Source organism: Anoplophora glabripennis, unplaced genomic scaffold (genome assembly GCF_000390285.2).
Source record: "Anoplophora glabripennis isolate ALB-LARVAE unplaced genomic scaffold, Agla_2.0 scaffold498, whole genome shotgun sequence".
In the NCBI taxonomy this organism is placed as follows: Eukaryota; Metazoa; Arthropoda; class Insecta; order Coleoptera; family Cerambycidae; genus Anoplophora; species Anoplophora glabripennis.
The window spans coordinates 294,267-320,407 of record NW_019416801.1 but is presented as its reverse complement, the minus strand read 5'-3'; the positions used below and the strand labels follow the sequence as shown (position 1 = coordinate 320,407).

Here is a 26,141-nt window from a genome sequence, read left to right as displayed (position 1 = left end):
ACGGTTAAAATTATATAATTTATTGAAAAATAATTATCAAACTAAACCAAAATTGCAAAATGTAAAACAAAACTAAAACAAAATGTACAAAAAAAAATAAATTTGAGTAAAACTACTTGTCAAAAATTTATATCTGCTGGATCAAATTTTAAAATAAAATTGTTTGCTTACTACGTGTAATGGAGAAAAAGTTTTTATGTTACTTAGAAGTAGGCATCTGTTTATGTTGAAAAAAAATATATAGAAATATTTGTATTTCATCTTTAAAAAAAAATTCTCTTATGTTCAATATAAAACACGGAATAAATGCTTTTATAGAATGTTCAATATTAATGAATCATGTGTAGGATGAGGTAATTATTTTTTCGTTAAAATGAAATTAGCAGTACAAGTTGAATTCCCTTGACAGAGGGTGGGTTTATTTGTCGTCAGCATGCTTGTTATTAATGTCAGTAATCTAAAAAGCGGGCGTACATGTATGAAACTATGTGGGAATAATAAAAAAATTGTCGCTTAAGGTCCACCTCTTTTCATTCATTCAAAATCCAGCGACCAGTGAGTGGAAAACCTTACTACCTCGTAAAATGTAAGTACTACTTTTTATATAGTTAAAATATATTTTGCAACATAACGTATGCAATTTTTTATTTTCGTGCACAGATATAGTATAACCTATTCAATTTGTTTTTAAGTCCCTTATTTCAGAACATCCTTCGATAATCCGAACATTAGAACAAATTCAGGTGAAATCAGGAGTGGTCTTAAGAAAAAGCACAAATATTTTAAGAAAATTGATATACACAATTGCATTATTAATAAACAGGGTCTAATTAGAATAACCGACAGACTTTATTGACGGATTTTGCGTCACAAATTAATAAAAAAAAATTCCTATAGATCCTTTGTCTTCGATATACAGGGTGTTCAAATTTAATGAAATTTGAAAATTTATTTCAAGCCAGAAAAACAGTTGAAGGAAGGATGTTTATGTGTAGATAATCTAATTGCTATTTCAAAAATAATTTGATGACACTGGTAACAATGGTTATTATCTATCATGGTATGACATTTTACCATTAATCTCGAAAACGGTGCATCAAAGCTACATATAACAAGAACACATTTTTGTAAATATCAGCAAAACTAAATTTCTCCTTAAAAAATGGACATGTAGATTTTCGGATAATTCGAAATTTAAGTTGCACACCAAATTTCAGGGATTTCTGTAATTTAAAAAAAAAAATCAAAACTTTTTCAAAATCATTAACCTGTATATACAGGGTGTTTGTAAATAAGTGCGAAATATTTTAGAGGGTGGTTGCCGAAGTTATTTTGCGAAGAAAAGTTCATATGAACGTAGGTCGAAATATGCTTCGTTTCCGAGATACAGAGTGTTTAAATTTATTTTATTTTATTTTTTATTTATTTTTATTAATTATTTCAGAGTATTAAAAATATTGATACGAAATTTGAAAAACACTGAAGGGATAAATGTACATTTTTTAGGATGATCCGAATATGTCTACTTGCACCAGTGGCGTTCGTGCGAGAATGCCACAACCTTTTTAATAAAAAAAAATGGTACACCACTGACTTTTCCCAGTTTTGGTATTTCCTTTAGAAATGCGACATCAATTCTGAATAAAATTGGTCTCTTCATTTTTTTTTCGTAGGATGCGCCGTTTTTGAGGAAAAATAAAACATATTTTAGTGCAAGTTGTGTATTTTTAATTTCCATTGATACATTATCTAGTAGGTTGCTGTCAATATTTCTAAATAAAATATAACCATCAAATAAATAAAAAATTAAAATTTAAACACCCTGTATCTTAGAAACGATTTGAACTTTTTTCCACAAAATAACGTCGCTATTTCGCACTTATTTACAAACACCCTGTATAAAATAAAACGTTTCCGGGCAAACTTTTTTCGTTAATTTGTAAATTAGAATCCGTAGAAGTTTGGTTATTATTTTCACCTTCGATACAAGATGTTCTAAAATAAGTGCGAAAATAAAAAACTAACGTCATCTGGTGCAGATCTATTATCCTATTCGCTTCCACATTTGATTAAAGTCAGTGCACGTAGCTTTATTCATTGTCGATATATTTTTCTCACTAAAAATAACCTTTGACACGAACTGATAACTTTTGTTTTGGTGAACATCTTAACAATTAGTTTCGATTAAAAAGGTTTCATTATAATTATAAAATCCACTACTATATACAACTAAATTATTTTCATGAAAATTATAGCACTGTTAAAAAATGCAGAGAACAATAAGTAACGATGAAAAAATGGAGGAAGTTCCAGATAAATTAAAAAATAGGAAAACCAAACCAAAGAGAAAATATCCAGGATTCCGGCAAAATTTGTACGATTATATACAAGAATTTACTGATTATACTGGCATACATGGATTTAAATATATGGGAGAACAGGACAGAACGATTTTCGAAAAGTAAGTTAACAGATTTTTTTATCCACCTTATTTATTTTATTTACTTACGCTAACTTACAATACTACACTTTTTTCTTAAGAATTTCCGAAAGGGTAATTTGAATTTTAGAATAGTTAGTCCTCATTAAAAAAAAAGTAAATTGTTAGATGTATTTTAGAATATGCACTTGTATATATTTCAGAAGAAATATTTCAGCCCTTACGTTTTCGAGACCCAGAAACTGATTCTATCATAGAAAAGGTTCCATTACCATCCAACATTCTCTTAAATTGTCAAAAACCTAAAAAGCAACCAAAACTACATTCCATAGATTTCTATTTGGACGTAGTCTTGGAAATGACTCGACGCGTCATATTGGGATTGTTCCATATTTTACGTATCCAAAAACATTATCAACCTTTTCAACTCTTAAGCTTCGGGTGAACTCCAGAAAACCACACTTAAAATTAGATACAATTCCACATTCGGTGAATTTAAGCCACAAACTACAGTGCACACTATCAAGACCCGCGCACTCTATACAGCAGACAAGTGAATGATGCGTGTTCAATTAATAAATTCCTAACCCACATACATTGCGCGCGTATTATCTAGTCACCTAGTACCGTAGGCATATCTTAGACATACTCGGATAAAATCAGTTCTATAACCTGCAGTTTCTGATGGATGTCAGCAACCCCCAACATCCTGAAGCCCCAGAATCTCCTACAACTTTAGTGTGTTTCTCTTTGGATGTAGCCCTGCAAAAGAGTTTATCGGGAATCACGTCTGAAGTCCCTGAAGAATAAGTCGAGAAAGACTATAAGAACAGAGAAAATCTGCACCTGAACGCTAAAACAAATCAATACATTTGAGTAAAGGAACATTTACGGAAGAAATTTCCTAACATACTTAAGTGAAGCTCAATGGAAGAAGGAATAAAGTTTTCGTATGAATATTGTTGAACACCAAACATGCTTTAAAAATGTTAGTAAAAATTTGTTGGGGAATCATAGAAATGAAGATCACGAATACAAGATGAATAAAAAGGTTGTACGCGGGAGCGCAAATGGCTCCATCTGTCGTGCGGACTCCCAACTGTGCCATTCAAATGGCTACAGTAGGAAGCCATTGCTATATTGCAGGTACTTTGTTGCACGACTGCCACCCACAGAGGGCGTAGCACAATGTTTGAATTGTCAGTGTTACGACAAACAACTACTCCGAGAGCTATATGCCCCTGGCGGCATTGAAGTTTAACCCACCAGGCACAGACCGGTTTAGGACTTATTAGTCCTCATCAGTGTGTCATAGATGCGACAACGCGAGTATAATTCAATGCCTGTAGGGACATATAGCTCTCGGAGTAGTTGTTTCTCGTAACACTGACAATTCAAACATTGTGTTACGCCCTCTGTGGGTAGCAGTCGTGCAACAAAGTGCCTGCAGTACTTCCGCACGACAGATGGAGCCATTTGTGCTCCCGCGTACTATGTATTTCTTTGTCGTGACGATACGACGAAGAACAGCTGGGTCGTTTGTCGACCACTGATGAGGGCTAATAAGTCCGAAACCGGTCTGTGCCTGGTGGGTTAAACTGAGAAACGATCCTAGCTGTTGCACTAGGTGTTGCGAGTATAATTCAATGCCGGTAGGGGCATATAGCTCTCGGAGTAGTTGTTTCTCGTAACACTGACAATTTGAATAAAAAGGTTGACAATTTAAAAAACCCCTCGAAGATTAAAGAAACCCATAAAAAAGGAAAATCGAAATCCACTAGATTGTTTCGCTGTAACTTTTAGGTGTAGTTTTGTAACTGAGTCGACTTTCTCGACTCATTCAAAACTGCTTCAAAGATATCAGGTACGCTATTTGTGTAGATGGACTTTTTGCAAGAGCGCATCCAATAAGGAACCCATTAAATGTAAAGTTGCAGCAAATTTTAGGGCTTCGGGGTATACGGAGATACTAATATACCTCAATTGCAGTGTTACAGGACTGATTTTATCTTCGTATGTTTAGGATACACCTGCTGTATTGGATGAATGGGTTGTACTGTGTGCAGTGTCTGTGGGTTAGGAAATAAGGTTCATTGTCTATTAAATAAGCTAACTTCACTCATTTGTGTAGTATGTGAGATGAGTAGATTTCACTGATCCCGGGTTCTAAAAATCTTAGCTGACATATAGGTTTAGGGTTGGTTTTTTTGGTGTTCATCAGAAGCTGAAACAAGGGTTCATAAGTCTTTGGATACCCAAAAAATCTGCGAATATGATGCCTCGATTCATTTCCACGGCCGTATTCAAGGAGAAATGTACTCGATGCAGAGTTTTGGCTGCTTCTTAGGTTTTAGGTTGATTTTTAACTATTAAAAAAAACTGCCAGATTCAGTTTCCAGGGGTCCAAACACATAGATATCATCCGTAGAACGGACAACCCTTTTTGTATGTCTGTATTAAAGGATATTCGATGTTGTATAACTTTCTCAGGTTATGGTGGATCGTCCTGTTCTCCATATCCCTTTGGATATGTATAAGTCTCATTATCGATACCTGGAAAAAATGGGACACATCTCCGGTGTTAGTAAGTTTTGCCGAAGGTCAGATACCCGTATGGCAGATTCCATTCCCAGCAGTAACAATCTGTCCAGAAACCAAAACTAAGCAAACTATATACAATTTCACAGATGCATTCGGCAGATACCAGTATGAAGGCAATCTGACAGAAGAAGAGTAAGTACTGAAAATTAGTAGTAAAACTCATACCGATAATTGAATGGACTCCAACCAGTGCGGTGACAATGAAAATCATAATTTTAATGTGGGAAAAACTGGGGAAAATCATTGAAAAACTTCATGATTTACCTGAATATCCGGGCTAGCACAGAACCTTCATAAATGATTACAAGCCATGTGAGAAGTACCTAATTCTGTTTGGAACAGTAGTTCTGTTTCCTTCACTGTAGCAATTAAATTTCGATTAAGTTAAAACGATAAAATCAAGATTGCCATGAAACACAACATTCTGTTTCACCGGCTGGTGATTGGTATTATTTGTCACGAGATTTTTAAGCGATCGCATTATCCGATAGTGAAAATAACGATTTGTCATTGTTCATTGTAAACGAATCATTAATATTGCTGACGTTAGGGATTTTCTGTTCGCGGTAGCAGCCGAGCAATGTTGTTTGCCTTAGCTCAGCGGTCACGTGGCTTGTAAACATTTATGAAGGCCCTGTATTCGTTGAATTTCTCAACAGAGGGTACTTTTTTTATTTTTTTTCTATGATTAGTTATTACCTATGGCAAATTAAATTCTGATCTGCTCAGTCACTTTTACATTCTCGAATTTCTCATTTCTACTCGCTCCCCTCTCAAGAAAACTTTCCATTTTTGAATACAAAATTGGTATTTCGCAACATTAAAAACATAAGTGTTATTAGCTATTCTGCTACTATTAAATAATTGCTTTAATTTTTAGACTAAGGCATCTTTCCGACACCACTCTAATTTGTGATAATCATATTTACAACGACGGTAATGAAACTATTGGACTGGACACGATCGATTATCTAATGAGCGTGAGTTATTTCCTATTAAGTTATCCTAAATGTATTCACTTTAAACGAACCACATTGTTGATTCAGGGTGTAACCTTAATTAATTGTCTGAATTAATGACCCATTGCCTCAGTCTCCCTTGATAATATTTACATTTGTAACTGAAAAATGACTATCAAATTAACAAAGTTGATATTTCTTAACACAAAAAAAATAATTGCCCTTAATTCAACATTTGTATTAATATTTTCCCCAAAAACCAGGTTAAGTCCATTTTGTAGAAATTTCAATAAATAATGAGAACCCGATTTAGTTAAAATAATTAAAATACTAGTTTGGTTTGGTTTCATTTAGTTTTGACTAAATATTAATTACATAGATATAAAATAAGTCTCAGAGAATCACCGATTAATTCTCTTCACAAAATATTTTTGATAATTTTGATTATCTTGAAGTAAACTTTCTACTACTCGCAACATTTACTTAGTATAAGTGAGACATAGCACAGTGCTACATCTATGAATGACCACTGCTGTACAATGCTTACATACGGTCACAGTAGCAGACAGCGACCTGCAATTTTGCGGGTACTATAATATCACGATATCTCTCGCAAACTACAGCTCGACCAAACTCATCTTGTCCGAGGGATACGAAGACCAAGAAGAGAGTCTGTAGTAGGAATGACAAAGACAGAAGACCTTAACAGTATGGCACAGACATTTTGTGTTTTGTTGAAATGTTTTGCATGCCTATATTCACCGTTCGACGTTCAGAAAGAGAATGAGCTCTTGGTCAAGCTGTAGACGAAGAGATGATTAACTAATGACATTGTGGGACACAACTATTCTGCGAATTACACGCCCTGACCAGCTAGCCTAACCCCAAGACATGCCTCACTCTTCAGTATGGCAACACTGGCACACATGGTGTCTCATCAGTTAGCAATCAGTTCGCGAGTTGGCTAGAGACGTCGTGCTCTCGTAGTACCTGCGAAACGCAGGTCACTCTTTGCCAATATAGCCATACTGAAGGCCAAGGTTTTTAGTTGCAATAACCATACATAGATGTAACGCTTTCGCGTATGCTCACTCTATGTCTGTATGTTAAGATATTAAATATATGTACCTGAATCATTCGTATGGTATGTCACCTACGGCATATGGCTGATGAGGGCTAATTAGTCTGAAACCAGTATACGTCTCGTGGGTCTGGTCACTTTATAATGCCGATATAATTCAGTGCTGAGTTGTTGTTTCCCTCAATATCTTCAATTAAAAATCATTTAGTTAGTTTTACAAAACATTGTTTCTAAAAAGTTGCTCCTGAAATCGCTTTATAGTGGCCAAGCTTATAATCATATTTTGATTTACATCGATAACTAGAAACACTGTTTCTTGTGAAAGACTATTAATAATGGCATCAGAATTACTGCTAGTGTTAATTGTTTATTGACTTTAATTTATGCTTACACTAGCACATCCGCGATATTATAAACTGTATCATGCTTTGGAAAAGCCGATTTTGATACATCGAGGACAAGCCATATTTTTGCATAGTCTACAATTACTCTAATTTTAATTGATGCATAACAATATTTTTCCTAGATGTGGATTAACAGAATGTTAAAAGGAAATAAACATACATTTCAGATTGCTCCCCAATTTGACGATGTTTTCTTCGGTTGCAAGTGGACTTTATTAAATGAAAGCTGCTATAATCTATTCACACCCTCCATGACAGAAGATGGACTATGTTTTACGTTCAATGTGTTAGATAGAAGCGATATATTTAGAAAGAACGTGTAAGTAATGTTTAATCATTATCTGTTCTTCAGTATGCCAAACTGAAAGAATAGTCGGAGTTAGACTTCGTAGCACTTACAATAGTATCTACATTATATTACAAGTGAGTGAAATGAGTCATTATAAATAAGAGAGATGTTTGACGCACGAACGCTTATAATGCCATTTCACTATCACGTAATTATAAGTGTTCTGTCCGGTAATCGCACTTTTTTAACGGAAAACAAATTTGATAGTTTATTTTAAAATCAGGATAGATACATAACAAATTTTCTGATTTCCATTATGACGCGTGTGTAGAACGTGGTTTAGCTTCTAATGTGCAACATGAGATTTATGTTTCTAACAGATGAAAAACGTCGTTAGAGAAACAGCTATGTACTGAGCGTTTTTGTATACCTAAAAGGATTTAGGTACAATCACTTACGAAAACGTATTAGTTGTAAGACAAATGATTTTTTAGATGCGTTAAAATAGTTGTTCTTTGCCTATAATATATGATTTTCAAGTGGAAAGAACCACGAGAACTTCTTCTAATAATTTTCTAACAGTTTATTAAAAATGTTGTTTCTCCTAGTAGCTTGTTTACACCAGCAAACATATCGCGAACAGTTCAATTACAAACCTTGTTCGCGAACAGCATGCAAACAGGTCGCGAACAGTTACACGTTGACATCTACAGAAACAAATGTTGTATGCCTGTCAGTGTTCTTTGTTTATCTGTGAATCGGTCGATGCGAATCAAATCCCCGCTTGCGCTGCCTATACTATTTAAAACAATATTTAAAAGTCAGCAGTCATTCACAAAACTGGCAAAGGTGTCTATTTGAGAGCAAAAGCAAACTAGAAACTTTAGTCGTATGTCAAATATCAATTTTGAACAACCTAATATTCTTGTTACTTCTTTAACGCAACTCTTCTGTTTTATTTCTATATTTAGTTCCTTATTCCTATAAACATCACAACGTTCTCTTTTGTACTCATAAATGGGACAAAATTGACGCGAACATTCCAACCATCTACACCAAACTGAGCGTACACAACATTTTAACTTACTTACCGACAGTCGATTTTTGGCGAGTAAAAAAATTATTATTATTATTATTATTACATAGTAGCAAGGACAGAGACAAAGCCTATTTAGTCCAATAAAATGTACAAAATGACAGTTAACAGCTTTTAAAGTAAAATAAATAGCTAACATAAAAAAAAAGAAAAAATAAGTATGTGAACAGAATACTAAAATAACAATACAAATCACAGCTAAAATACACTAGGCGCGCACTCTTTGTAAAAATTCTGATGACATCCATGCATCCAACCTGTTCTTGAAAGAGTTGACTCATGGGGCAGTAACAACAGATGAAAGTAGGCTATTCCAATGGTAGAACACTCTATTTGGGAAGAAATTTTGACGCAAAGACGTTTTGAAGTTTTCTCTCGATAATTTAAACTGATGACCACGCTTCTCCAAATTTAACCTAAATAAGTCTCCAAAAGTTAAACTGTAACGATTATTTAGAATCCTGTACATTTGGATAAGATCACCACGAAGACGTCTCACATTAGTACAAGTAATTTTCAAATTATCCAAACGGTGATGATATGGAAGAGATCTAAATTTGCGGACCCATTTTGTGAATCTTCTCTGCACGCCCTCTATCAGATTAATATATTTTACCAGGTAAGGGAACACAATTATGTTCACGCAGTATTCCAGATTCCGACGAATATATGATTTATTTAATTTTAAGAAGACCTGATCGTTTGAGCTCTGGAAACACTTATTTAAAAGATAAGACACGGAGCCGGCTTTTTTCACAACGGTGGAAATATGTTCAGACCAAGTGAGACTGGAATCGATTCCCAAATCATTCTGGTTTTCGACAGTCGTTATAAGTTGACCTTGACCGAAAGTATATGTTGACTTGGGATTATTTTTACCAATATGTATAACAGTACACTTATTTAAATTCAGAGGGATGAGCCAAACATAGCACCAGTGCCCGATGGAATTAATATCATCTTTTAGAGTTTGATGATCTTGTAGTGCATTTCCAAATATCTTAGTATCATCGGCATACAGTGCATGCTGCGGTTTGAGCTGCAGCGAGAGATCAGCTGTATATACCAAAAATAGGACTGGTCCCAGAACAGAACCTTGCGGTACCCCTGAAAGAACTACTTGAGATTCTGAATGCTATTTGCCAACTCGTACAGAAAACGTTCGATTTGTGAGGAAACTATCTATCCAGGCACGTAATGGACCTCGTATAACATTATGTTCCACAGTAGCCTGTTTTTCGGGACTATCAAACGCCTTGGCAAAATCAAAATACAGGACGTCGACTGGAAATCCCTTGTCAACCCATAGTGTCCACGAGTTCACAGACGATAAAAGGTCCGTAAAGGTAGAACGGCCTCGAAGGAAACCATGTTCACCAGCATACAAAAATTCGTGTCTATGAACACCAAAATAGGACTTCTGATCGCGAACAGCACTTGTAACTGTTCGCGAACTGTTCGCAATATGTTTGCCGGCGATACGCATGCACCTTTATAAATTTTACTGCAATGTTGTCGTTTTTAAACTTACACTAACTTCTTCAGTACCTATCTCATGTTTTATGAGTTAAACTATGCGTAAAGTGTAAGTGTAAAGCTACCTCTTGAAATACAAATACATAAAAAAAACTGCACGTTACAAAACATCTAAAATGGAATAGCTTTGCATTTAGGCGAGCACGCTTTTGGACGCGATTTAAATAATTGAGTGAGTAATAACATTTCAACAATAGCTACCTATTAGTTAAACCTCAAAGTAGAAACGATAAATATTTTATAGTGATCTATACAAAGACTATTTGGAACATGGAAGAAGTACAGAAGGCTGGACATTAGAGAACGGTTATCCTGTAGGAACACCTAGAGACACGTTTCCTAGAAGAGCCATGTCAGCAGGATCATCAGCCGGACTATTTCTGTTAATAAAAGCGTTCAAACAGGACCTAGATTACATCTGCAAAGGACCAGTTCAGGGTTTCAAGGTGAGGTACACCCTATATCAAATTTTAACCAAGAACATTCAAGAATCCATAGAGTAAGAAAAATATAAGCACTTTGCTATATAAACTTGTTTTCGAAACTCCATCCTTATTGAAATACACGATGTTAAAGCTTAAAATATTTTGAATAAACGAAGATATATAAAATTTAGATATAAAATGACAAAATAATGCAAAGAAATTAATTTTTGAACCAAATAGGTTGAAAAATGCACGAATATACCGTAGAAAAGTTAGAAAGTACAATAAAGTACATTTTTGTAAAGTTGGAGCGTAGGTTTGAGGGAATTTGAAAAATGTTAGAATTTTTGACAAGTTGATCGACGGAGAAAGAAGGAGTTGCACTTATAAATGTAATTCATGTAATAAACTAAAACTAAAGTTATACCTTTAGTCAATATTTATAAGTGGAATCAAAATTAATGTTTTTGGAACTTCATGTAACGATTTTCGGAATGTTAAACTCATATGTCAAATATTATGTAAAATTGTAATACGGGGGTAGGCAAAAAGTAATATGTGTATATAATCTGTAAAATAATATGTGTAGTGTTAAAAATGTCGTTGAACAATATTACAGGCATAGAATTAAGCTAGATAGCACAAATTAGTCAGAATTTACAAAAGTAGGTAATTAAACGCTGGAAGGGGCTGTAATCCGAAGAATAGATAGAATAATCATATCATTGGTTAAAAAACCAAAATTAAGGTAATCCTTTTGATCACTTTACAGGTGCTTCTGCATCATCCAGCGGAGATTCCCAGGGTGAGCAGTAATTACTTTCGAGTACCTCTAAACCAGGAAGTAGTGGTCTCAATCGCGCCGGATATGATGACAACTTCTGAGGGGCTAACGGAATATGAACCGCACAGAAGGCAGTGCTACTTCCCAAAGGAAAAATATCTGCGGTTTTTCCAGTACTACACGCAACAGAATTGCGAAGTAGAGTGCTTAACCAACTATACTCTGGTAAAATGCGGATGCGTTGCCTACCACATGCCAAGTAAGAAAATAGATCATTATGGTAGAGAATTTTGACCTGCTTGTTTATAAGTTTTCCCACCGTACTTAGGAACAAACAAGAGATTTTGAGAAGTACAGAAATATAACCAATTTTTATAAGCAATCTTCCTCTTTTCAGTATGTCTATTAATATCTTGAACCAACTGTTCCATTCACTTTATTATTAGGCATTTTTAAATATATTTCCCCCAAGAGTAATTTGTAGATTGCAAATCGATGGAGTGAATATATCGTTTTTCACTGCGACTATCCAAGATAATCCATTCTAAACGTCTACAATCTTAAGAGCTCCCCATCTAACTTTAGTTTTCTAATTAGGTATATTACATAGTTTAGAAGCTTCCAGTGTCTGATATTTCTCTTTCAAAGAGAGTCTTTGTTAGACCTTAACATGTTCACCATGCATGGAATGTGGTGTCCTCTTCGACCAAAGAAGAACCTACATCTTCTATCAGGTTAATATAAAAGTTTCTTGGATTTGCAATATCCAGTTAAAAGTCCCACTTTTATCCTTATTTACATTGTTTCATTAGGTCCGTCGTGTACTGCTTCGATGAGTCTTTAAAAACTTCTTGACTTACTTCTTCTTATCACCAGTTCTTCTTCTTGTTTCAACACTTCAGCACGGCAATTTTGCAGGAATGTTCAGCCTTTTCGTTGACCCAATGGTTGTCATAATTTTTCTACTTTCCAAGTACTTAAAACTTCTTAAAAAAAATTGCAGCTAATTTACTTCCGCCGTATAAACTAATGCCTTTCAAGCCATATCCTTTTTTTTTTCAGGAGAGAAGTCAACTCCAATATGCGGCGCAGGAAACTTGGAGTGCATGCTTGAAGCCAAAAGTGCGTATTTCAAGTGAAACATGGAAGTCTTTGTACCTAAAAATCATTTTAAAACATTTCAGACGAACTGCTTCAAAACGGAGTTGACGCTGAAATATCCAACCAAAATTCGAATGATCCGAATATGAAAGACTTCTTGAATTGTGACTGTTTGCCCAGTTGTACATCTTTAAATTACGATTCTGAATTTACTCAAGTTCCATTCCATTGGGAAAAGATTTTCGAGGGTTACAGATCGGATATCAACGAATTTCCTGGGTAATTATGACTAAATACGGAATAAATATAAATAGGAAACTATTTTTTCTATACTTTACAAAATCACTTGTAGATACTGTACAACACATCACATTTTCGGTATTATTGGGGTACTTATCTCAATTATTATTAAAGAACGATACTTTTTTGATAAAAATCTACAGGTCAGAATACAGGATGTGACGTCGACGATGATCTATAAAAATTAAACTACAGCTTCCTGATCATATTTGTAATAGAAAAATCTTATACGAAAAAGTTCTATCCTCGCGCTTTTTTTGTAAATTAAAATTCATTTATTCCACGAAAATGAAGGCCGACCCTGTGTTATTTATTAAAACTTTCGAAATTTTTTTATGCGACCCGAGATGCAACCTTATAATTTAAGTCGGTATAATCTAATATCAGTAATACTAAAAGAAGGTTAAGTTACATTGTCAAAAAATTTGTGCAGTCAACTGATTTTGTATTTGCTTTGAATTCATTATTCACTTAATTATTTTAAGCATCGTCCATCGACCCATCAGTGTTAAAAAAGTGGCAGATTCCAGACGAAAGTTTTTATTTTGTAATTTCACTATAGTGATAGTGTAATTTTTATAAAGTAGAAAATAAGAATAGCGTACCGATTACATTAAAAACGAAATTCTTATTTCTTCCTTTGAAGTTTTACAATGAACCGAGAAAACAATGCACTTTACTATTTCCGAACGTGTCGATATGGTGTAAGTGTATGGTGCAGCCGCAGAAAACGAGATTGCGGCGACTAGGTTGTACCGGGAACGACGGCCACAACGTCACCCCCCATGTGCAAATACAATTCTACATTGCGTTCAGCGGCTGCAAGATACGGGAAGTGTTATTCCTCGAGGAGAAGGACGTGGTCGGCAAGTCAACCTTAATGTTAAAGATGTGTTGGAAAATCATGACGAAGACCCCATAATTAGTACTCGACGACTCGCACAGCAAGTAGGAACCTCATTTCGTACCGTACATGGCATCTTAAGGCGCCAGCTTTTGCACCCCTATCATCTGCAACCAGTTCAACAGATTTTACCCCTGGATTGTGATCAACGAATGCGTTTTTGCAGATGGTTTTTACGGCAATCAAGTAGACTTTCCTGCTAATGTTGGTGTAACAGATGAGGCGACATTTACCCGTAATGAAGTGAATTTCAATAATATGCACATATGGGCCGATGACAATCCTCACGTGGTTAGGGAAACTCATTTTCAATATCGGTTCTCGGTAAATGTTTGGGCTGGCATAGTAGGCGATGTACTTGTGGGTCCCTATTTTTTTGAAGGACGACTAAATGGACTAACATATGCTGACATTTTGGAAAACCGGTTGCCTGAATTATTGAACGATGTGGCATTACAAGTTCGGGCACGCATATTTTATCTTCAAGATGGAGCTCCTCCATACGTACTCGAGAAGTAACGACACTTTTGAATGAAATGTTTCCTCAGCGATGGATTGGACGCTTTGAACCTGTGCCGTGGCCACCTCGGTCACCCAATAGACTTTTATCTTTGGAAATGGTAAGTTTTATTTCATTTTGTTCCATATTTTAATGGAGTGTGTTTAGTGCACGCAGTTGGCAACTACAGATGCTTACAGATGTGATTTTGTTTGCGAACTCTTGCAGTAACAGCAATGCATTTGATAGAAATTACTATTAATTATTATTATAATAAGGAAATATCAGTTTTTTTTAAATATCTATTTTTCTTAGTATGTATTTTTGGATTGAAAAATTCCCCAAAAATTGAGAATTATCTTCCTATCTTTCAACGACGATTTGTTTACGCGGCTAGTCTACAGCACGTAACTCATCGTACGGACAGGACCGTTCCAGAGAAAATATTTTGATCCATAATTGAACTATAATTTACGAAAAAAAAAACGCAAAAATAGGACTTTTCTATTACAAATATCGTTAGAAAGCTGTAGTTTAATTTTTATAGATTATACACGCCACACCCTGTATATTTCCAATGTATTTTTTATTTTTAGAATTATACTTACGTCATAATATCATTCATGTTTACAATACTAACACTCTTCGTACTACTTAGCAAAGTTAACTTTTTTAATGAACACTATAGTTAAACGAAGGTGTTTTGCACCTTCCAAAAATATATACTATGTCACATGTCACGTCGTCCCGTCGTTTTTTCTTAATTAAACAAATGATGGAGTTGGGCTAAAAACAAATGGCATGAGAAAGACTTCCTCGATGAGGAAGTAAATTATTATTATACATTTTTGGAATGTGCAGAACTATCTGCCAAGATACCATAACGTCATAGAAAATGAGTGCACTGTATAGTATTATCAATTTTAGGATTCAGCTATCCAGAATAACTTTCTTCTTCAAGGAGCAGCAGTTCATAACATCAGAAAGAAACGAACTCTATGGCCTGGCAGACTTTTTAGCTAATTGTGGCGGTATTCTTGGATTGTTTACGGGATTTTCATTCTTATCTATAGTAGAAATAGTCTACTTCTTGTTTTTACGATTTCTATGTAATGTAAAAATGTATGGAAAGCATTATTGGTCGGGTTCATCGAGACTTATTAACGATGAGAACTACGTACATTAAGATATGGACAAATACAAGATGGTATTAAATTATACTTCTCATTTCTCATTACATAAAACGTAAAGGAGCATTTGGAAATGTTTTTTAATTTGTTCCGTCATATATGTATATAATAATTATATACAAATAATTATTATTTGAAGATAAAATGTATTACATGGTAAAAATACTTGCTTTAAATGATTTAAACAAATAAATATATGTACATTAGTAGCAGAAAAATGTTCTAGGGTAGTAAAATAACAATTTCTATATATGTGTACAATAAAAAAATTGTAATGTCCAAAGGCTATTGAAATAAATGTATAAAAAACACTATAAATTTCTCTGTTTCATATTGTTTCGCATTCAGTTCTCTTCTCTTTATCTTGAAACATGTAATAATTTTTACTCGGATTGACTCGTTGACGAAAATTTGAGATTCAGTGGTAGAATGATATGACATCTAGTAGTAACAGTAATTGTATTTTTATTATATCAATACGTTTTCAAATGAAATGGGAAACTATTTTTTTTGTTGAACACCTATATATTTTTATGAAATATATTTCTAAGAGAGACGAGAATTTTCAATATATTCCTTGAACGCCTATGAACATCCACTATTCGATTAAAAAAATAGTTGCACTTAAGTGAAGGTTAAGATTAAACGTAATCACTACAATGGTAACTGTTTTCGAGGAGTAATATGTTCTAGTCACTATTAACCGTCTTCTATGCTCCTTTGATAATACACTTCAGAGGATACCCTTTTAAAGAATGGTATTTTATTTTACAGAAAGATCTAAATACTAATTACATTTATCTATCATCTTCAAAAAATGCTGAGTCATCTGTATTTTACTCTTAAGTACCGCTAATCACCGCAATTAACGTAATCGGAAATATCAAGATGACAATGAAGTGTTTGGTCGCCCGTGATCAGTACTAAATTATTACGATTTACTCACCAACGTAGGAAATAGTATTCTGGCAGCTAAGTAGCTCCAATAACATTCGTGGAATTGATTTCGTCACTTTTAATAGTGATGAATAAGAAGCTCTTGAATAACAGAATAGTAAACGTTTCCTTTTGGGTGGACTTTCGTTTTTTGAGAAGATGAGAATATGCTATAACCGTGCTTGTTTTGATTATTTCTTTATCTAATGTAGATTGAATCCCAGAATTAATAAATGCACATAATTTGTTACTTGAATTTATGCTATAAGAGAATATGTGGTTGAAATATCAAAATTATATGCGTAGAAATTATTTATTTCATAATTGATCTTATGACTAATTAAAACAAATCGTTTCGTCACCCGGGTTTAGAGATGTATAAAAGGTTGCATATTCACAAGGACATATTTTACCGAAAAATGTATTTTAGTAAGAGATTATTACTATTTGCCAGCCTTTCTTTAACACATTGGGTTTATCTGGATATATCTCTCTTATTATTAGAGACATCAAACTCTTATAATTGTGAAAAACGTACGTACCTACTATTTAAAAAAGTGAATTTATTATTATACATTGATAATAAAGTGTTGCAATCTGGTAACAAAGCAATTGCTGTCATGAGATGGACCCTCTCTTTTTGACTTAAGAGTATCAAATTTGAGGATATTCAGGAAACTTGTATAAAAGTTGTCATTTAAAAAACTTTGTAAGTATTAAAGTTAATGTTATAATTTCTTAGATTTTATCCTTAGTCAATAATACATTATACTATACCAGTTAAGAAACATAAATAATCAGTCGTTTTCCAATCTTTACTATACAGGGTAGTCTGAATTTTTTGCAGGAAACTTCGAGGGCAGATAGATCTCTTTAAAATAATATGTGTTTGCCTTATAAATATTGGTCTGGAACAGAAGAAGTGGATCGTATTTATGGAAGGGCGAAACGGGCGGTGACTATGAGACGCCTTCATTATAGCCATCCTTCTCTATCGCATGTATTTCTATGTCTTACTTTATCGCTCTCACGTAACTTCAGATAGGTACTACCATCGGTAATTTCTGACCCTGTAGATGGTTTGTAATGTATTTAATTTTTTTTTATATTAAATACGCCTTGTCGTGTACAAAAAAAATATATTATATGTAGGTAAACTGCTTTTTTATGACATTTCTTCAGCAATAGTTGTCCAGAATTAAAATTTATTTCCATATTCTAAATTTGGAATCAGTCGGCCTACTTTGAAGTTTTAGAATTAAAATTTGTGTTAAAGTACCAAATTTTGTGCCAATCGGTTTTAATTTTACAATTCAATGAAGCAAATCAAAAATATCAAAGTAGACCAGATTTGTCATTATATATGTCACATATATTATAATTGTGAACAACATTTCTCAATTTTTTGATGTTACATAAAATAGGGTTTTTACCTACACAGATAATAATTTGTTTGTTTTCGACACTTACAGTTAAAATGATCTGTGGACACTCCATACATATTAAATGCTGGAAAAAGGTTAGGTATTTTTGTGATTTCTGATAGTATATTATTGAGTTCTAAGGACAAAAACAACCACTACATTCCACACTTCTTTGTAATAGACTTTTTTCTACATATTAGAAACTTGATGCCAGCATTCAATGGGACGGCGGTTATCGTTTGTTTGTTGATGTTACTGGCGTGAGTGAGATCACCACGGCCGATGAAAGACGTCGAGTACCAAGAAAACGGGATACACTCTCTATCTAGCTGTCGGGTTATGCAATTGTTAAAAGTCTAGAATAAAATTGTATTTGTTTTATTCTTTTAATTTAATTAAAACTCCAATAATCATAAGAAACCTAACATACAGTTGAACAAAAGCAGAATTTTTAACTGGAATAAGGTTTCTCATAAAACGAAAAATATAAAAGTATTTGCTCTTTGCTACTCCGTCCGTGGACACGCTGTATAACGCACCTAACAAATAGAAAATGACAAAGGTATTTTTATTACTTACCGACACGTATACTACAGACAGCATTCCAATGCAAACATTTGGAATTGCTGTAAAAAAAAGGATAATAATCATTCAGTAAATCCCTGAATTGCTAATTAAACTAAGTTCAAAGAAATTATCAAATCGTGTTGATAAAATAATGCAATGTAAACTCCATTCAGATAAATATATTAATACCAATACCAAATTGACGAAAATGATTTCCACATAGTAACAGTAAATATTTTCAAATGTGTCGGTTTGGCTAATAAACTATAATTTAAATAAATATTTTGAACTTTTTAAATAAGCATAATTTATATTCGCGATGTGCGTTTGTATCGATTTACAATAATAAATATTTATAAATGTGCAATATTTATCTAATAACTTTCTTATAATAGAAAGAAATATAAAAATAAAGTACAGAATTATAAAAATGAGATATTTTGGAACAAATTCGAAATCATTTTTATTTCAAAAGTGATTGTATCTCTGCCGTCATAAAATAATACGACGTTCATTGCAACTGACGATACTAGTAACTATTACTAAGTTTTAAATAATATACGAAAGATGCAAACAAATAAAAAAAGTATAAAAATCACACTAGAAGTCTACTACGCATAGACACATTCCAAAACCGATAATACTAAATTAGTTTATATTATTGCAGGCGTTTTTTTCAATGTCAACGCTGCACGTATAAATTACAGTGAAGCATAGTGCTTGACGTTAATGCTGCAAAATGGTAGAGAGCAAAACGTTGATCGTACTGCTTTTATGTGAAATAAGTTTGTCTATAGCACATGTAAGTATAATATTGTTGTTTTTAGTCATCATAACTGCAGTGTAAATTTTATCATATTTAATATTTGAGTTACAAACAAAGGTTTTTCTTTATTAACAAATATATTATTATAATGTGTGTGATACGATTAATTTTTTAACTACCACAGAATAATTCTTTAATAAAAACTCTCTTTGAAGTATTTTTCCCCTATTTTGTTAGTTTCCTTTTCAGAATATTTTTTGTTATACAGTAAATTAAAAAGCGATTTAAAAGGTAAGGAGATAAATAAATAAATCAAAACTTGCACAGTTAACAGTTTTAATCAAAAGTTAAATACATCATTTTGAAAATGATAGCAAACTTTTTAATTTTTTGTTGCTGTGCCAAGAAATATCTAAGAATGCTTTATGAACCCTTTATTTGACCTCTGATTAACATCTATTCTTTTCAGTTTAACAGTGAAATTTGCAGAATATAGTAATATACAAATTCTGTCATTATTTACATTAGTAAATTATAGGTATAATTTTTCTGAATTCTTAAATAATACATGGTATATTTTTTGTGTATAGGCCAATGATCCTACACTCGTCAGTCTACCTCAAGGCCAAATAAGAGGCCGAACCTTACATTCTCCAAATGGCAAAGTTTATTATGCATTCCAAGAGATTCCCTATGCCACGCCACCTGTAGAAGGATTGAGATTCCAGGTAACCGCATTGATCTTATTTTGATTTTAATCATACATGGAAAATTTTAGACGCCCAGAGAACCTCCAAAATGGAGTGGAGTGCTGAATACCACAAAAAACACCAAAATTTGTTGCAAAACAGATACAGTCGTGATACCCGGTACAAGAGAGACTGAAGACTGTTTATATCTGAACGTTTTTACTCCCCTGGTAAGACCTTAATAATTAATGTGGTACAGGAGACTGTATATTATTATTATTAGGTTAATTAAATAATAATTAATTATCACTTAATTATATTTTCTTTCAGAGACCCGGAGATTCTTCTAAACCTCCCTTAGCGGTATTAATATGGATACACGGAGGTGGATTTTCATTCGGAACTGGAGTTGTTCAATTGTATAAACCTCAATATTTTATGGACTACGATATCATCGTTGTCACAATAAACTATCGACTGGGTGCTTTAGGTATTTTCTTTATTGAATTTTTTACTGATTTGTACCTTATTTCATTTGATTCATGAAATAAAGCTGATGAAGTTTGGAATTGAGAGCCACACTTCTTTTAGAACTGAAATTCTTGACATTTCGCGAGTCATATTGCTTTCTTCAGAAGAGGTTTTACTAAATCAATTTTTTAAGGATTTCTTGCCACTGAAGATGGAGTCATCCCGGGAAATTTAGGACTAAAAGATCAACGATTTGCCATAAAATGGGTAAAGAAAAATATTAATTTGTTCGGAGGGGACCCTGACAAGATAACAATTGCAGGTGCTAGTGCTGGATCAACTTCTGTGGGTTTCCACATGATAAGTCCAAAAAACAGAGGTAAGAAAAGTTTCTGACACTATTTAACACCTACATGTACCAATAATACTTTCAAGGACTATTTAGAGGTGCCATATTGCAAAGCGGTTCTCCTATAAATAAATGGACACGTCAAGATTATGCACGACTCTACGCCTTCGAATTGGGACGAAGTTTGGATCCCAATTTCAAGTCAAACGATTCAAAAGAATTACTCAAGTTGTTACAAAAAACTCCGGCTTCCAAAATAATAAACAATACAGTAGCTGTAAGTAAAATGAACGTTTTACGTGAATTAAGTTGCAGTTAAAAATAATTTTCTTAGCCCATTATTGGTAAAGAAACCGGATCGGTTGAGGGTACTGGTTACTTATGGCTGCCCATAATTGAAGACGCTAACCTAGAGGGAGCCCTTCTTACGGGTTCTTTTTATGAAGCTATTAGTAAAGTAAAAATAAATAAAGTCACTACGATGCTTACCTTCAATTCCGAGGAAGAATTATTATTTTGGAAACCTGGTAAGTAATATAATAAGTCAGAATTTTATTTTATGTCCATATTTTTTCCCAACTTATATGATTTAGCAATAATTGTCATCAGCTTGAGAGATTTAATCATATACAGGGTATTTTTAAATGAAGTAGTAAAAATGGTACCAGTGAATGTAGAGCTAAAAATAAGAGGATTGAAGCAAAAATGCCTTATATGCATGTTGCACCCCTGAGGCGATATACCCTCTTAAAGGAGAGGATTGAGATTCACATTTTAATTTTTTTCTTTAACATGAGGAATGCTAGAGACAGGAAACTTGGTATGAGCATCCTACTAATAAAGAGATAACTTTTTAATATTTTATTAGAAATTTTTTATATGACGCAAATTATTTGTTTAAAAATATTTATTGGGAAGACTTATTTATTATTACGCAACTTTTTTACCTCTGTAATTTTTCGATAAAACCGATAATTTTCTTGTAAAAAAATTAGATGCGTCATCGTTCACTGAAGGGGTAAGTGCGCGAAAATTTGTAGAAATAAAGTAGGCGGATGTCATAACAAATAAATTGTTATTTATCATATTAATAAATTGACACTTTCTGTCAATAAGCTGGTAATTTAATAATAATATTAAGAATAATTTGTTTAAGTAAAATGCTTGATAACTTATGACTATGGGACATGTATTAGGTAAAGTTATTTATCTGAAATAAAATTTAATACAAACGAAAAACAAGAAATGCAAAATTAAATTTAGAGAATATTTTCGAAATAATTTCCATTTTGCTGCAAGCATAACCTAATACGCCTATTGAAGTTATAACGCACTCGCACAAACAATTCTTGGTTATTGCGAAGGTCATCTGCTGCCTGAAAAATTCTTAATAGACGAGTAAAATTGCAACGCTAAGTCGCTTAGTTATCGAAATAAAAAAACTGGCGTAGAACCAAGCCAGACTTAGGTGATCGTGTACACGAAACCACTTTTTACGACATTTTTTGTTGGTCGGGATCTTTTTAATTTCGAAAAAATAAAAAAAAATCAATTTTCAATCAAGTTTTTCTGATTTTTAGCGAAATGAAAAAGCGAGTTTTATAAAATCCATTAGTACTGTTAAAAGCGCTATTGTGTCTGCTTTAATTTAAAAAAAATTACTCTGATAGTACAATTATTTTTTGAGATATAACGGTGGAGAGCTTAAAAAAACATATTGTCATAAAAATAGATTTTTTCTATTTTTTCAAAATTAAAAAGATCCGACCAACAAAAAATGTCGTAAAATACGATTTCATATGCCCAATCACATCTACGTCAGAAAAACAAAACGACACAATAGACTCTTCAAGAAATCCATAGGCGTTAGGTCAGGTGAACGTGCAGGCCAACAAACAGGGACATCATGACCACGACCAATCCAGCGATTCGGGTAATTTAAATTAAACCATTCTCTAACGGCAAGTGTACTATGTGCAGGCGCCCCATCTTGCATATACCACATCACCTGACGTGTAGCACGTGTAGCGAGGGGTACATCCTCAAGTAATAATGGAAGATATTCGTTCAAAAATCTAAGATACTCGGCCGCTCCAAGCCTGTGTGGAAGAATACAAGGACCTACTAGAGTATTTCCTACAATCCCCATCCAAACGTTTAAACTGAAATTATGTTGACATTTTGAAACAAATATTTCATGAGTATTTTATTCCGACCTGAATGAACATTATGAAGGTTTACTGCACCTACTCTAGGACAATTTGCTTCATCGGTGAAAAGTATATTCATTAGGAAATTTAAGTCATATATGGAAATATTAATGTACCATTGACAAAAATTTACGCGGTTAGGTAAATCAGGGTCATTCAGTTCTTGCACGGGTTGATGGTGAAAAGGCTATAAAAGATTTTCATGAGCTGCATTCCACACAAGACTGTGAGAAACTTGCAGTTGCCTGGACACCTGTCTTGTGCTTGTACCACAGTCTTGTTCTAGATGTTCCACTATAGCTTCCTCAGTTTCAACAATTCGGACATTACCTTCTTCCGGCACCCTCACGATTGGGCTGAATTTTATCAGTTTCGCGAAGCCTTCTTTCCACCGAGGCCAATGTTTGTCTATGAGAAATCGGTCGGTTTGGATATCTTTGGTGGTATAATCTTGCTGCAGAGTTACTATTTTTTCTGGATTCCAAAAACACTTGGAACATGTCGATATATTCGTCATTGGTATAAATATTATTTGCCATAATTATTCTGATAATAAATTAATTGGTACTAATTATTGGTTGGCAGAAGGTGTAAATTTATTAATATGATAATTAACAATTTATTTGTTATGACATCCGCCTACTTTATTTTTACAAATTTTCGCAATTTTTTTACTAGAACACTATCGGTTTTATCGAAAAATTACAAGAGGTAAAAAGGTTGCGCAATAAGTCAGTCTTCTCAATAGATATTTTTAAATAAATAATTTGCTTCATATAAAAAATTTCTTTATTAGTAGGATGCTCATATCAAGTTTAGTATCTCTAGTATTCCTCATGTTAAAGAAAAAAATTAAAATGTGAATTTCAATCCTCTCCTTTAAGAGGGTACTGGTACCATTTTTAATATTTCATTTAAAAACACCCTAGGTATATTTCCGAATTGGATTATTTTAAAAACTGCAATATTAAACAGCAGTTACAGATGTTTCTCTACTTCTTGAAGCACGAGCAAAATATTACGACAATGACTTGTCCAACATCATTAGAAATAAATTCAACATGACAAAACAAAACAAGGTTATTGCTGGACGTAAAATCAGGCAAATCTACACTAATCGAACATTTCAAGAAAACTTTCCAGGTTTAGTAAAGGTGAAAAATATCTTACTTTTGTCTGTAATTAACTAAATTATAACTATTCAAGTAGGTAACTTATCCATACGTTACAATTTGTTATTGATATTCATCAATAAAGTAAGGTACTTATTAAAATTTTGCACATCGCAGTTTTTCAGTGATGAATCATTTACAACGGCCATCACTAGGCATGCAAAGTTACAGTCTAACTATACCGATGTTTATTTGGGTCAGTTTTCATACCAAGGCAAAATGGGAGGAATGAAAGACTTCGAAGTTGCAGGTAAATTCTTTATATATGGTACTTGTCTACATAATTTCTAAAATCGTTTTGTCTTTAAAATAAACTCCATTAAATTTAACTTAGACTAAATAACTTCGCTCTTGCTTACTCAGTAGGTCAATTAATTTAATGGCAGCTGGAAACACCAGAATTTCTTAAGAAAGCTTTTTAATAACAATAAATAAAATTTAAGCAAGCAATTAATCCCGAAGTCTGAAAGTCAAACAAAACCAGACTCTTTGGATACCCTATCAAAAGAGAACCGACTTTTTGGAGATCTTACTGGATCTAGACACCTTCACTTCGACCCAGCCCGTTTTAGTCTAGAGACTCTGTTATCACACTGGTCTCTTCTTTTATGCCTTAAGTACGTTACTTTCTGTTTAGAGTCTGTTTGACTCCCTTCCTGAACCTAAGGAACACTCCACAATAATTTTAAACCTTAATATGAATAATTACACAAAAACTAAATTTACATATAATCGTATGCCTAACTCATCTTCATAGAGGAAAGAGCCCTGCCAATAAAATCTCTATGTACGATCAACTATAGTCCCTTTGCACGAAATACTATCCACGGGAGTCGATGGTACATTTCTCTAGAGTCCATATTAGCTTTGTAAAGCTCGCTAAAGGCATTTAACCGATTGCTAAGGCAGTTTTTAACTTACCTATCCAAAAGTTTGCTATTTTAATGTTCTATTAGTTCTATTGCTTTTGAATTACAGAAAAATATTCTCTTAGCGGCTGAACTGTGCTGGCAAATTCACTTAAAATCTCCTTGTGATAATGGTTCTGCGTTAAAGGAACTGACAGAAACTATTATCCGTACTCAGACTATTCTGTTTTCTAAAAAAATGTCTGAAAAAAGTGGACGCAACCTTTCTTTTATTACACATATTACCAATGCTGTCATAATATCGTCTTTATTACCATTTTAGGTGTGCGAGGTGTTGGTCATGGAGAAGAATTGGGCTATTTATTTGACATGCCCGTTTCTCGTTATGAAACTCCTGACGATCCAGAAGATTTGGTAACGCGACAGCGTTTATTGACCTTATGGTCGAACTTTGTCAAGTATTTGTGCGTATTTATAAAATGGTTCGAAATAATTGTACTACATCATTATTTGTTTCAGAAATCCAACTCCTGAAGAAGACAATGTTTTGAATAACGTTATTTGGAAAAAGCTAACACCGAACAATTTGGTATATTTGAACATCAACAAAACTCTTGAAATGGAAAAAAACCCAAAAGAGTACCTCAAATGGGAGAAAATTATAGATGCTTATGCTATACCACCGTTTAATAATTATTAAACTGTATTTTCAAGGATATTAATAAATTCCAAGATCGTTTTATGATTATCATAATGAATATGTCTATACGTTAAGAGATAGGAGCTTAAAATTCGATGAAATACATTTTTACACCTACTTGAGACGTCATTTCCATTCCCCAACCGCATAATTTCCCACTCTAAATAATTTAAGCGGAAAGATGAGTTAAACATAATCCATCAGTTCTCACTTAACAGATTCTTTTATTGTATTCACAGTTGTTTTAATTTTGAGAATATTGGATGTAAATGACATTGCAATAAATTAAGAATTAATTCCTCTCGTCAAAATAAATATAAAAAAATAAAAGTAGCAGGCAGCAAGGATTCTAAAGGGTTCTATGACCGTTCAAACATTG

General features: G+C 33.3%; 2 protein-coding genes across 3 annotated transcripts; both read left to right on the top strand.

Annotated features, from left to right (window-relative positions):
* The first annotated feature begins 2,205 nt into the window (after nt 1-2,205).
* On the top strand, nt 2,206-15,731 carry LOC108908697 (pickpocket protein 28-like). The gene is made up of 9 exons (XM_018712812.1): nt 2,206-2,461; nt 4,931-5,173; nt 5,922-6,021; nt 7,653-7,804; nt 10,651-10,852; nt 11,604-11,874; nt 12,678-12,737; nt 12,800-12,995; nt 15,347-15,731. The coding sequence occupies exons 1-9, from the start codon at nt 2,268-2,270 to the stop codon at nt 15,603-15,605; spliced, it is 1,677 nt and encodes a 558-aa protein (XP_018568328.1). The 5' UTR covers nt 2,206-2,267; the 3' UTR covers nt 15,606-15,731.
* Nucleotides 15,732-19,050: 3,319 nt separating this feature from the next.
* Nucleotides 19,051-25,879, top strand: LOC108908698 (esterase FE4). 2 transcript variants are annotated; one of them, XM_018712814.1, is made up of 11 exons: nt 19,051-19,338; nt 19,893-20,030; nt 20,081-20,221; nt 20,322-20,481; nt 20,656-20,841; nt 20,898-21,088; nt 21,146-21,338; nt 24,000-24,175; nt 24,311-24,443; nt 25,385-25,526; nt 25,582-25,879. In XM_018712814.1, the coding sequence occupies exons 1-11, from the start codon at nt 19,276-19,278 to the stop codon at nt 25,760-25,762; spliced, it is 1,704 nt and encodes a 567-aa protein (XP_018568330.1). In that variant the 5' UTR covers nt 19,051-19,275; the 3' UTR covers nt 25,763-25,879. The 2 variants fall into 2 exon arrangements, with proteins under 2 accessions (XP_018568330.1, XP_018568329.1); XM_018712813.1 differs by having other exon boundaries at nt 19,055-19,338; nt 23,997-24,175.
* The last annotated feature ends 262 nt before the right edge of the window (nt 25,880-26,141 follow it).

What these genes read in the sequence shown, in the direction of transcription:
- LOC108908698 (XM_018712813.1), top strand. Translation starts at nt 19,276, where the DNA reads ATGGTAGAGAGCAAAACGTTGATCGTACTGCTTTTATGTGAAATAAGT. An exon ending in CTATCGACTGGGTGCTTTAG is followed by an intron (nt 20,482 to 20,655) that starts GTATTTTCTTTA and finishes CAATTTTTTAAG; the next exon opens with GATTTCTTGCCACTGAAGAT. An exon ending in GATAAGTCCAAAAAACAGAG is followed by an intron (nt 20,842 to 20,897) that starts GTAAGAAAAGTT and finishes AATACTTTCAAG; the next exon opens with GACTATTTAGAGGTGCCATA.
- LOC108908697 (XM_018712812.1), top strand. Translation starts at nt 2,268, where the DNA reads ATGCAGAGAACAATAAGTAACGATGAAAAAATGGAGGAAGTTCCAGAT. An exon ending in GACAGAACGATTTTCGAAAA is followed by an intron (nt 2,462 to 4,930) that starts GTAAGTTAACAG and finishes TAACTTTCTCAG; the next exon opens with GTTATGGTGGATCGTCCTGT. An exon ending in GTGCATGCTTGAAGCCAAAA is followed by an intron (nt 12,738 to 12,799) that starts GTGCGTATTTCA and finishes AAAACATTTCAG; the next exon opens with ACGAACTGCTTCAAAACGGA.